At 44.8% G+C, this 13,402-nt stretch overlaps 1 protein-coding gene across 1 annotated transcript in view; it reads left to right on the top strand.

Annotated features, from left to right (window-relative positions):
- LOC128729322 (neuronal acetylcholine receptor subunit alpha-7-like) overlaps positions 1–1,476 on the top strand; it is a 48,652-nt gene extending 47,176 nt beyond the window's left edge. Inside the window, exons 8-13 of the mRNA XM_053822994.1 lie at positions 375–461; positions 522–631; positions 698–831; positions 910–1,073; positions 1,161–1,210; positions 1,324–1,476. Coding sequence (XP_053678969.1) covers positions 375–461; positions 522–631; positions 698–831; positions 910–1,073; positions 1,161–1,210; positions 1,324–1,476 — 698 coding nt within the window. The remainder of the gene's footprint in view (positions 1–374; positions 462–521; positions 632–697; positions 832–909; positions 1,074–1,160; positions 1,211–1,323) is intronic.
- Positions 1,477–13,402: the final 11,926 nt, after the last annotated feature.

Here is a 13,402-nt window from a genome sequence, read left to right as displayed (position 1 = left end):
ACGGACGGTGAAAAAGGATGGCAAGGACATTCGAGCAACCCAGCTGAACACACACACACACATCACTGTGTAGGGCTTTGTCGCTTGGGTCGTCCTGCTTGTTTTTTTTTGTGCTACTCCTGCGTGCTGGTGTATGTCGGCTGCTTTGCGGTTGCCAAATCGATCGTTTTGCGCCGTAACACATTTGTCACGAAAAGCCCCGTGCACGATGCTGCATAATGAATGCAATCAGGCTCCATACCACAGAGAATACACCGACCGATGGTGCACTCTTCTCGAACGAGCCACTCGAACCTGCAAGCGTGTGTTACCCGATGTAACTGGAATTGTAACCAATGGTTTTTTGGTCCTTTTTCTCGCCTTCCTTACCACAGGCGTTACGATTCTGCTATCACTCACAGTCTTCCTCAACATGGTCGCCGAGACGATGCCGGCTACATCGGACGCAGTGCCTCTTCTAGGTGAGTGGAGTCCACCATTAGGGTCCTTCTGGTTCTCCCATTAACGTTCTCGACCCATAGGAACCTACTTCAATTGTATCATGTTCATGGTTGCCTCATCGGTTGTGTCGACGATTCTGATCCTGAACTACCATCATCGCAACTCCGACACGCACGAGATGTCCGAATGGGTAGGTTCTTTCGTGACACGTCCACAATCTCTGTTTTTGCTCCCTTACTGACACTCACTTTTCCAGATCCGTGTGGTGTTCCTCATCTGGTTGCCGTTCATCCTGAGGATGAGTCGCCCAGGCGAACCGTATCCCCATCCGTGCAGACCGACGGTAGATGAGAAAAACAAACAACTGCAGGAGGTTGAGATGCGCGAACGGTAAGGCATAGAGTTGAAGGCGTTCTTTCGCTAGATCCTTTGAGCTCTTATTCCTCTTGTTTGAATCGCTATGAACAGCTCCTCGAAGTCACTGTTGGCGAATGTACTCGACATCGATGACGACTTCCGGTGCAACCATCGGTGTAACACGTTGCCGCACAACCCCACCTACTACCGGACGATGTACCGCCAGGGCGAGGATGGCAGCGTAGGTCCAATTGGAGCCACGGACACAATCGGACGTACGGCTGGACTCGGCACAATCAGTGCTGGAGGTGGTCGACTCCACGAGACCGTATCCTCGCACACCTGTCTCAGCTCTTCTGCAGAGTACGAGCTGGCCCTGATCCTGAAAGAGTTGCGCTACATCACTGATCAGGTGAGATGCAGCAACGCTTCTCAACACCGCGTGCTCCAGCTCGATTACTGACGAAATTCTTCTTTCTTGCTTTCTCCTTTAACGCCACACCGCATTACTCCCCAACCAAGCAGCTGCGCAAGGAGGACGAGAGTGGCGAGATCACGCGCGAATGGAAGTTCGCCGCCATGGTAGTCGATCGTCTGTGCCTTATCATATTCACGCTGTTCACGATCATCGCCACGCTGGCTGTCCTGTTCTCTGCTCCTCACTTCATTGTTTCATAACAACCATCAGCACGGCGGCACACCGGCTATAACGGTCACCTTGAAGGTCCTTGGTCCTCCTCCCACACACCCCCCTCCACCTCCTCGTCTTCGTCCTCTTCCTCCCCGTGCTCTCTCTCGGATCCATATGCCTCGAGTGATGATGAAAGATGCGAATCACGCCATCGCCTGCCGCTGTTCGTCCTGCTGGGCGGTGCAGTACTGCTGGTGTCCTGCTGGTGGGTGATGCGCAGGCGACACACCATCGGCCAAGGTCTAGCGCAGGTAATTGCTGTGGCCGACTTCCGATTGCGGCGGTACGTGCACGTGTTCGTCAAGCAGCTGAAGCTCATCAACAACGCATAGGCGCGAGAGCACAGAGCACAGGGCTGAACTGTTGCTAAAACACTTTTATTTGTTTGCTTCCTTGCACCTGAACCTAAACGCCCCCGACATGCGCAAACACACACACATCCGCACACGTCGCAGCTAACCGAAAATCGACAGCCCAGGCATCAACACTGCACACGGGACAGAGAAGTGCTTGGCGAGGTATGCCTACGGTCACCGGGGCGACTGGCGAGGAACGGACACTACCCAGTACCATTACTACCGTCAGCGACATTTTAATAATAGTGCTACTCATACTACTGTTACTATTACTACGCCAACTACTAATAACTACTATAATTACGCGGGCAACCTACTACTGCTTCTACTATTGCAACTATTATGATTAACATTTCTACAGCTACGGCGCCATCTATCCTTAGGCTGTGCTAATTGATCCTAGAAGAAGAGTACACACAGGCCGACGGTGGTGCGCGGGTACAGAGATCCGAGAGGCTGACGAGAGGAGCACGCATACACATCCGTATACATTATAATGCAGCTGTGTTGGGTTCGTGGGAGTGTCGCCCAAATATTGATACGAATAACCATCGCAGGCATCGGAGCAACAGGAAGTGTGCAAGTACTGCGAGGTTAGAGGCTCTAGAGGCTCTAGATTCGGGAAGAAGCCAGAACTAGGAACTGAGCAGTGTAGAGAACGTCGTAGACACGCTACCGGCAACGACTTGATATTGCCATTGACATCACTGCGCGTCGATGAAGTCAGCCGAGACGGCTAGTAGAAAATTGCGCAGGAAAATAGTAGTACTGCTGCACGTTTTTAACTGTTGTTTATCGTTCCCACACGTACTGCCGGGGTTTGCCAACTACGCAGCTCCGTTCACATTCATCCACACCGGCCTTTGTGCACGGTAGGTGTATCGTTCCAACAGCAAACCCTAGTCACCATCCATCAAGCACGAGCTAGGGTTTTGGCGATAAAGCTCGCACCCATGCGTTGTCATCCTAGATAGCAAACTACCCAGCAGAACCCACGACTCATCCACCCCCAGTCAGCGGGCTGGCTAACTGTGATGCTAGGAAAAAATGGTTCACAAAAGGGTGCTAGTTCGTTGCGCTGGCACGACCGAGGAGCGAAGGAGCGACGCTCGTACTCAAACTACCTAGCGAAAATGAAGATGTAGCAGAAGCAGTACCCCTGCGAGCCCACCAGGTCGAGGTGCAAATCATCTCGGGAAGGAGGCGCAGATTCCGCATAGACATGCGAGACAAATCACTTGAGGTGCGATCACGGTGGAAGAAGAAGAGGTGTTAATTGATTAGCGAGACGGTCTCGCACCAGGCCACAGACTGGCAGCACGAAAGCGAGAAAGAGAGAGAACGCGCTAGAGATAGAGAGGTCGAACACAAGAGTCGAGATAGGGTCGAATTGGGGCCCGAAATTGGCGCAGTTTTGGGCAATCGAACGGAAGCGATAAGCGAGCAGGGAACGCTACCACAACACATTTGACAGTTTACAGTGCCTAGACTACGAAATGCTTTCATTGATGTTCTTCTGCCAACAACACTTCTTGCATGTGGTTTTGGTTCATGGTTTTCGTTAGCTGTTTAGAGTAGGCGTTACGAGAGTAGAGTTAGAGACGAACGAAACGACGTTGTGAGTACACGGTTGCAGACGCTGATGCCAGCAGTTCGCATTCGCAGTTAGTAGCTCAATTTCGGCACCGTTGCATCGGCATTGAGTCGCACGTTTTACGTAGTTGTTGCTAATCTAATTTTGTTGGGGATTCACCCAACATGTAGCAAATTGAAGCACTGTTTGACGCCTGTTGTGGTAGTGTGATCGTCGAGACAGGCACAATGCGAGGCGATGGAGGTGACGTTCAGCTCGACCACGGAGCGGAAGTAGTATGTTAACAACGCAACATTGTGGCGCGAAAGGGCAACAAGCGAACGCGAGCGAGGTGGGCAGATGCAAGATAAATGCTGTGATAACCACTAAACAAAACAAAAAATATGGAAAGGGATGCATAGGCCGAAGGAGGCTTCAACATGGCTACAGTCAACAGTGGTCCCGTAAACGAGGGGTTGCTACAACTCATTCATAATAAAACAATTAAAAAGCTACTTCGTATAAACTGCGGCATGGCCACCCCAAAAAATAACCCCCGTAATCTAAACAAACAAACCACAAGCAAACTAACAATAAATGGCAGCAACATAAGGCAACTCTTGTTACGGAAAACATCACTTTTCAATGCAATAATGCAACGCGCGGCGCCGGGGGCAAGGCAAAATTTAACGAAAACAATCACACGGATGGGCTGGTAATTGAAAATTAGTATTAAATAAAGGCCCTTCTAACTAAAGAAAAGAAAACTTAAAACGTAAAACTTGTTCACGATAGCTAATGGAAGTAAAACGAGGCGAAGAACTAATATAAAAAGTAAACAAAAATACACCAACCCTGCGCTGATAAGCGATGAATGCAAGGTACTTCGCAACGCTTCCTGCAGGAAGGTCGAGCCGAAGGAAAACGTTTTCAATAATCTGCACCTCACTGCAACGCGATGCAATGGCGTTCTTCGCGCAAAAGTTGCGGCTAGCTTTAACATCTGCATGTGGCGCAGAGTTGAATCTAATATAACACACAAAACAAAAAGGCATAAACCCAAGAAGGGGAGAACGTAAAACAAAAAAAAAACACAAAACTATAACCTGCATGTAAGCGTATTTATATGACTATAAACGATGCAACTACGTTAAAACATAATGTAACAAGAAACCACATATAAACACATAAATACCCGATACTCAAGCTAAACAAAGAAAGAAGAGAAAAAAATCAAACACCGAACGGAGACACAATCAAAGAAATGTTTAAATATTCAACTTAAATCCAACGATTTGTAAACGATATTTAGCAGCAAATATCAGCCCTTCTACTTGTTGCACGTGTGCCCTTCGGATGTACTTCGAATAAAAACATTAAAATCCGGAAGAAGTGAACGGAAGCGCGCATTACTACTAAATCCAGGCGGAAACTGTTGTTACATTTTTATACATTTAAAAAAAATCAAAAGCGAAACTAAAAAAGGAAAACACATACACGCACGCACACACACACATCAAAATACTAATCGATGCCACTTAACGTGCTTCGAGACGTTTCAGAGAAGTGAGTGATGCGCGGTGACAACCCGATAAATCAAAACCGGTCCTAGACTGTAGGTCTAGCCCCAGGACTATCTCATAAACAAGTAAGCAAAAAGAAGCAAAAAAAAACTGTTAAATCAAATGACTAGTACGTAAGCTCATAATGTGGTATTAAACTAGAGCAAGGCCGTGCAGAACCGGAGCTAACATATAAGCAAAGTTACAAGTAAGCAAACCCAGGAGCAACAGCGAATACGCTCAACGGTCGGTGAAACTTCGGCGCGACAAAAGCAAACTGACTCGTTGGCCGAAGGGAAGGGCATGGCAGTAGGTGCGGTTAGGGGGGGGGGGGGGTAGGTTAGTTCATCTCGTCCTGGCGAAAAGGGAATTAGGGCATGTTTCCGTAGGTCGGATGGCGACTCGGTCATTAGTTTTATTTCCACCCAAATATCCTTCCACGAATGGCGTCGACGGTCTCTTAGCGTTAGATCTCTCCCGATTCTTCTCCTCCAGCGTACGCGTGCAGGTGTTGAAGGTGGAGATGCAGGTGTTCCTGAAGCACGCCTCCACCAAGAAAGCCTAGCGCGCGTCCAGGAATCTCGAGAGTGTAATTCTTCCTTAATCCGATAATCAGTAACCCCGCATGTTCGCCCGGAATGTCATGTCCTTGCGCACTTGGCCCCTCTCTTGTTATCCTTATACATCGGTCTCTAAGTAATACCAGTAGCACGTTCCCGTGATGGACGCGTGGATATACTAGTTTAAGCTAGGCCGGCACGAGTCGGAAGGTGAACGATGGCTATCGATTGAATAAAAACCGGTCTTCCAGCGAATAGAACGAGAGCGAGAAAGCACGCGATATCAGCACTGTGCAGCATAGTGCGAGCCCCCAGTACGAAAAGGACACGCGCAGGACACGAACACCAAGATCCACGCCCGTTCCGTGTATCGCCTGGGTGGCAAGGGGAGCAGCAGGGACGCGTATCGCCTAATTATACACGGCAAAGGCAGGATGTCCAGGATGTTCGTCCTGCTGAAAGAGTGCCATTTTAAACTATGATTGAAGCTACACGGTGCACCTATATTAATCCTGGCTTTAAGGACAACGGCACCGGCAGTACTTCCCTCTTTATACTATACTTCCCGGTCCTGCCCACCCACCAGTGTTCGGGAGCGTGGGTCCGATTCCCAGGCGATCCTTGCGATCCCTTGCGATCGCGCGAGTCCGTTATCCTTTGGTTTTGGGCGGGCAGATTCAAACTCATTTTAGCTATCGTTCAACTAGCCATACATTTCACATACACACATGTACACACACACAAACACACACACAAACACATACACACACACCGTACACGGTTATCCAACTCGATAAGCACTAAATGCAGCACGTAACACTAACACAGCTATTTTAATTAAACATATTAAAAAAAGTATATATACATAAAAATGATCGAAAGTAAAGCATAAATGTCTAAATCAGATAAATTAAACACGTTAAGCATTCGAGTACTTTTCCTCACCTGTGGAAAAGGGGTTGGACAGGGGTTAGGGAGGGAGAGGAAGGGGAGTAAGAAGAGTGGAAGGCGGAAGAAAATGCGGAAAAATGTAAAAAAATAGGGTAGCCACCTCTTGGCAGCTTCCTTTGCGTTGATCGCATGTTACAGTAGTGCAATTGTGTATCCCTTCCTCCCCTCCCTTCTTTCCGAGCACACAAACACTCATGCACACATACACAAATACCCGTCGCCTCACACATATCGTACATGCTCGATTTGAGGGACAACTGCCAAGAAGGCGGCATCAATGAGGTGTGGAAAAAAGGGAAAATAACATCATGTAAAGAAGCAAACATGTCCGCGAGTAACCTCTTACAACCCTCCTTCACTCCCTTCTTTTTCTCCTCCGCCACCCTGCCGCGGGGTGGTTCATTGACCCCGCGGGCCACGCTAAGCTGGGTGGAAAAGCTAAATAACGTAGCCTCTTAACCGAACGCAAATTAAACAACAACAAAAAAATACAAACAAAAACTCAATTAACGAAACCAAAAACATCCGCATACGCAAGCACACTGATAAAAACAACGACACCGTTGTGTTTCGTTTGGCGGGCTCGGGTGTGGAAAATGGTTATCGGAAAATTGGTTCGGTTCGGATTAGTCGCATTATAGCATAGGGCGTTAACATAATTAATCTTTCCCCTCTGGGGGAACCGAAACATTGGGTTAACTAGGTTTATGCTTTTGGCGGGAGCTTTGAAAAATCCGCCACGGAAAAAGGTTTGTTTGGAACGAGCAAACAGCAGCAAGTACACATATAGTGGGAAGGGATTTTTCATTGCTCGGGGGGGGGGGAGGGGGGGCTTTTTTTAGGGTTATCATAAATGCGAACGCAATGACCGAACTTCTATCCACGGGCAGCGTGAGGTGGTTCTGAAAAAAAAAAGTAAAACCCGCTGCGAAGGGAAGCTTCCCGCCGAAGGGTGTAGGTGTAGCCAAATATAGTCAATTCATTTCCCATTCACCGGAACAGGAAGCCAAACCCCGGAGGCTGCGATTCGAGCTGCTCGTGCCAAAACGACTAACATAACACTAGCGATTAATTTAACGACATTTAAAAAGAAAAGACACTTTCCGGAATCGACGTAGCCAAATGTTGGATTTGTGTTCGCCATTGGCCACCCTTTTGGCCCTTAGTGGGTTGGGGTTTTACGTCACAGATGCAGTTTCAGTTCACCATCCTCGGACGCCAAATTCACTCTCGGTTAGTCGCCAAATTTGGTGCCATTCTCCGTGATTGGGAAAATCAACTGTTCACCATGTTGTCATTACTCCACATTCGCACTTTTCAAAAACGCACTTTTTCAATGGCAAATTTTAAATTAACTTAAGAACGATGCAGATGTGAGATGTGCAGCCTACGCGCGAGGTACGAGCTTCGTTCGAGCCGCCAGAGGGTGCGAAGAAGCCAGCGAAGGTTTTAGCCAAATAGAAGAGACAAAAAAAACACGATGAAAAAGTCTGCCAAGCTACAGTCAGGGTGAACGCAAAATCTACGTGCCACGGATACACCGTGTAAGGCTCTAAATGTACGGCTCTAAACGTTTTTATACCTAACAAAACAAAACACGATCAACGCTACTCAAGTCTAACCTAAACCAGTTGATAAATCAGTTTCAATTATGTAGTTACACACTTGCGCACATGTTAGTGATCGTTCGTGCAATGCAAATCAAACTAAAAAACCCAAACAAAACAAAACTAAACACAAAAAAATACTACAAAACACACGAAAAAGGCCAACCTCCCGGCTGTACGTACACATTACACAACCCGAGTTTGAATGTTTGACTACTTCTATCTTAAGAAACTAAATCAAAGAGGACAACGCGAAGGGACGATTGGCGATAAAGGAACGGCGTTAAAAGCACGCGCGAGAAGGAAAGAAGAACCCCAAAAAAAAAACCAAGCGACTCAAGTATACATTGGCCCTTTCCCCTCCGTTTAAAAGTAGCAACTATGATTCATGTTTCCGTGAGCCAGACAACAGCACATTAAAACAAACTGCAAAAGAAACCGGAGACGATCGGCGTGTTGCGCAAACAGCTCAGCAACAACGCGAACCCGAAGGGCCGCAGAGGACGCGGTGTACGGTTTGAGGCGAGGCGTTCGGTGAGACAGACACATTTTATAAACAGGAAAACACACACACATAATCTCAGACCTGAAGCCGTGCGTAACCAAAACGAAACCCTTCGGAGGAGGCTAGCACGAGACGGAACAGAAAATAAATTTAAAAAAAAAGTATTGGAAAAAGGACATGCCCCCTTGGGCGCAGCAGAGGAGAAGGAGAAGGCACGAGTAGGGCGGCGGGGGAGTTTCGTGACGCGAGATGGCGAAGGAAGGCGGAAGGGGGAGGTGATGATTAGCGAGTTTTCATAGATTGCATAGTGAGAGCATAAATCAATCATTGCATTTTGAAACGTTCAACAATGGTTGTAAGCGATTTGTTAGCAAAACGAGGAAAGAAAGTAGAGTGCAGAAGCGTAACGTTAAAAAGAAGAGAGGAAGAAGAAAAACAGTCACCGGAAAATCAAACTATGAAAATGAATTAATCAACCTAAACGACAGCAAAACAACAGAAGCGGAAGGCAAAAAACCGCGTAAAGCAAACAGCAACACACCGGGATAGAGTAAATCAAGCATGAATAAAATAAAAAAAACCGAAACGGTTGAATTATGTTCGAAATAAATTATTCAAATAATTTCCAAATATAGACCTGTTTTATCGACTGCAGAAAGAAAAGTAGAATGTTCATTTCCTTTTTCTTTCTTTAATTAAAACGCAAATCCATTCCGTCACGTATGGTTTTGATTTTTCGTTACATTTTTATTGTATTATATATTCTTTCAAATTGTATTGAATATTTTTTTGCTTACGTTTTATGCTGTTACGTTTTTTTGTTTTTTTTCCCTTTCATACCTAGGCTCCTGCGTATCAGCTGCTCTATATGACGTGCTATTGTAAATTCCTCACTTTTTAAGGTTTGCCGTTTTACGCAAAAAGAAGGGCTGCGTTAGTTTGCTTCCGTGTCATACTCGACAATCGAGGACCTGTTTTGTATCCGCATTTTTGCTTATTCTTTGCCTCCAGCCAGCATTCGCTTTCGCCCTTTTTCTTTGCCCAAAGCTTCTCTCTCGCATGCTCATGATCCTCGTATTCATTTGATGGTTCAATTTCAACTGATCAGATCTTTAGGAGATAGTTGTCGTACTAACTGAACACATATTACTGACGCTACAAACCACGAAGTGCCAAGAATGAATTTCTCACGAAAAACCGACCTCCAAATACAGCGGAGTTCGGACAGGACGGAAGGTCAAAGGGTCCAAGTGGCCAGATGTCCTTGTTCGCTTATGTGGCAAACTTTTCCTACCCCAGGAACGATCGTGAGTCTGGCGAATTCAAAACGTGATCACTCCCGCTACCGACATCGGCACTGTGTATGTGTGTGTGTATGCATTGAACTGGGTGTCCTTGGCATCCCTTAAGTGCAACGAAGTGTGCAATCCTTCCCCGTATGCTAATGTGTCCATAAACCGTAAAAAAGAAAGAGACAGCAATAGTCAATGCACTAAGATTGGACTAGTCACGAAAAACGATGACTTTCGTTGGAAGCGTGTGCATGAGATGAATAAATTGCTCTCTTCTTACGCAAAACCCTTCACCCTAGCGTCGATGAATGAAATCTGAATTCTACCACTCATTTGCCTGCATTGAAAGATGCACTACAGTGCTACTTCTCCATCGCCAGTATTACAATGTTTGCCACATTGCGAAGCAACTCGGTGAAAAACTAAAGGTGAATAAATATGAATCAGATCACTGAGCATGATCACCAACCACCACAACCCTACGTACTGCTAAATTAAAAGCACCTTAATGGAATGAAAAGAACGTCCATTATCCTGCACGCGACAAGTGCGCGTTGATGAGCGTGGCGTGAAGATGTGGACGATGTTGTGGTAAAAGGATGATTTAACTGGATGCATGCCCTTTTTTGCTTGTGTGCTCTTCAGCTGCCGCCCACTTTCGTACTTCAATTAATGCTATTACTCCAAGGTTGTCCCTCAAAAAAAGCGAAGTCTTGGCGGTTGTATATTTTCCTACTTCCTTCTTTTGCTCCGCTAGCCTATTCTACTATAATAATCATCCTTCGCTCTCCGTTTCGGTCGCCGTGGTATGCAAAAGTCTCACTTACATGTACTTACATGCGCACTTACAAAACGATTTATACCGGAAGAATGCATCGTTCGCTGCCGTATGTTTCACATATAAGAGTTTGTGGAATTCCTCGTCTAAACATGAAGGCTTGTCTACTCTACACTGCCTCGGATTTGCTTTCTCACCATCAGGCGAGACATCATCGAATCGTCCTTCGGGACACGTACGTACATACACACATACGCTCTCGCGCGCGCACACACACACTACTTGTCGAGCGAAAAATGCTACTGCAAACATCTGGCGTGGCGTTTCTTTTATCTATTTCGTATAGGAATGGATATATAGCGGTTTGTTATTTTAACGTCATTATTTTATCGGTACACTACAGTAAGGATTAATGTGATGTTTTTTTTTTTATTTTTAGCATATTTTCCTATCATCGGCTGCCTGCCACTATCTCAGATAAATGAAAAAAAAATCTTAGAAAAGCTACCGTTAAACTTAAAAGAAGGAGCAGCCAAGCTATCGGAACAAAAATGTTCTCCTTCTTTTTGCTGTCCCCGTTACCGCTGTTGTGAGTCCGCGTATAATGCTTTTTTTACAAATTAAAATATCTTTATTGAAATGATAGTAGAGTAGCAATGCACAATATAACTTCGCCATCGCTCGTCAACAATGTGTCGAGAAGGTTGATTGAAATTATCTACCCTATTCTCGTTTTTCTTTCTGCTTTTTTACTTTATCATTAGATTGGATCGTGTTGTGTATATATTCACTTCCTGTTCTGCGTTTTCCATCTAAGCTACAACTTTTCGCCATGAAAAATTTCAAAGCTCTTTCACAGCACAGTCAGGATCGTGAGAATGGAAGGATTCACAAATCAGTATAATTTTCCAAATCTATGGTCCTATGAATGTATGCTTGTGTATGTATGTATACTTATTTGTATATTATATAGAGCGCGCTTCTAGTTATTCTTGTAAAGTAACGAAAATAAAAAGTTTAAATTAAACTTTGCCTATTAAAGATACCGATAAGTTAGTACAAAATGTGAGCCGTTTCGATAAATTCGCAAAAACATCGGCCATATTATTCCTCTTGCATGTGTGTAATTCAGCTTGGACAAATGTTCCAAAATGTACTTCTCCCCGCATTTAAATACTACTGCTAGTACTACTGCTACCGCAACATCGGCTAACTGCTATTCTACTATTCGTGTTCTATATGCATTTGGGGAATCATTATTCTCGACGAGGTGCCACGTTGCCAAAGTCTCGTTTTATGTTTCATTTATTATCTGAAAGGTTGGGTTGTCGCCCGCAAAATAGCAGGTCTTAATGTTATTTCTGTTTTTTATGAGAAACTACTTTCCATCCCAAGTGCTAATATTCTGAGGTTCTTGTCGCAGTTCATCCTGTTGTGTGCTAATTGTTAGAGCAAATGGCCCGGCAAAGTCCAACTCTCTCAACTGACGCACATTGTATATGGCTATAGAATTCGAATAGTTATTCCTTTTTTTTGTTTATAAACAATACAATTATTTAACTCTATGGGCAAGGTTTAGGTATTCTTTTGTTTGCCTAGTATGATTTGAGGAATATATGAGAAAGACAAAAACGGCCATCAATGAACAACACTAACTACTAGATAAAACGAACATTCGTGTAATCTAAGCACAATTTCTAAAATTTATGTAAAAAAAAAGAAAAAAAAAGAATGTATTAACCCGTCATCTGTCTTCCATTTAGTATCTGCTATAACCCATTTAGTCTCTCTTTCTCTCATTCACTTGCTCCGTTATCTGACGATACGCCTAACAGTGGGTCTTCCATGGATAATGTCTGATCTTGCTTGCATTATTGAATACGAAGTTATATTGCTGTTATAAAAAATCCCCTTCTCTTGTAACCTACACCACACCATGCAGATAGGTTTCCTTTACCTGGCAATATATTGGCGAATTTACTGCGTTGCGCATTCGATGCATCCAAATGCAATTTCAAATTTAATTCAGCTATTCACCTCGGGTTCAATCTTGCCATAAACTTGTAGCTGCGCGCAATTTATTTTCCCCATTATGTCGTCCCCTCTCTTTCTCTTTCTCTTATTTCAAAGCTGCATTTCTGCTCTTTCAATCGAAGGAAATTGCAATTATAACCTGCGATCAAGGCAGAGCTGTCGGTTATGTTGTGGACCATTATCAAGGGAAATGGCTTGCATTTTCGCACAACAATAATAAACGGAACACATGTCGCGCCAACTCGCCAAGTAAAGATTAATAAAATAACCAAATAATCGTGGTATCAAAGGGATATCGTTCATAAAAAAATTATTATAAAAAAAATCAACCTAAACTAAATGCAAGCAAAATACGAACACCTTAACCTACTCCACTATCCAACGGAGTGCTTGCACGATGGATAGTGAATGGAAATGTTAGAGAAAATGTTGCTTGGAACTTGTGGAAATGAAGTGATGATTCCTGCACCCAACCATCGGCGTTGGATTGGGTGAGGAACAAAGCTTAACATAAATTTCAAAATATTTTCGATGACCAACCCCAAGCCATTACCAGCTTTCCGGCAATCAACTACGCCCAATAAGAGGCACTAAATCTGCCCACAACTCGGCTATCGTACGTATCACAAATACGGACGTTCGACGCTCTATCACACACAAACGCCCTGGATGAGGGAGTTCTCACTGACCACCTT

The sequence above is a fragment of the Anopheles nili genome, chromosome X (assembly GCF_943737925.1).
Source record: "Anopheles nili chromosome X, idAnoNiliSN_F5_01, whole genome shotgun sequence".
NCBI classification, from domain to species: Eukaryota; Metazoa; Arthropoda; class Insecta; order Diptera; family Culicidae; genus Anopheles; species Anopheles nili.
Note: the sequence above shows the minus strand (reverse complement) of the source record. Positions and strands in the feature narration are given on the sequence as shown.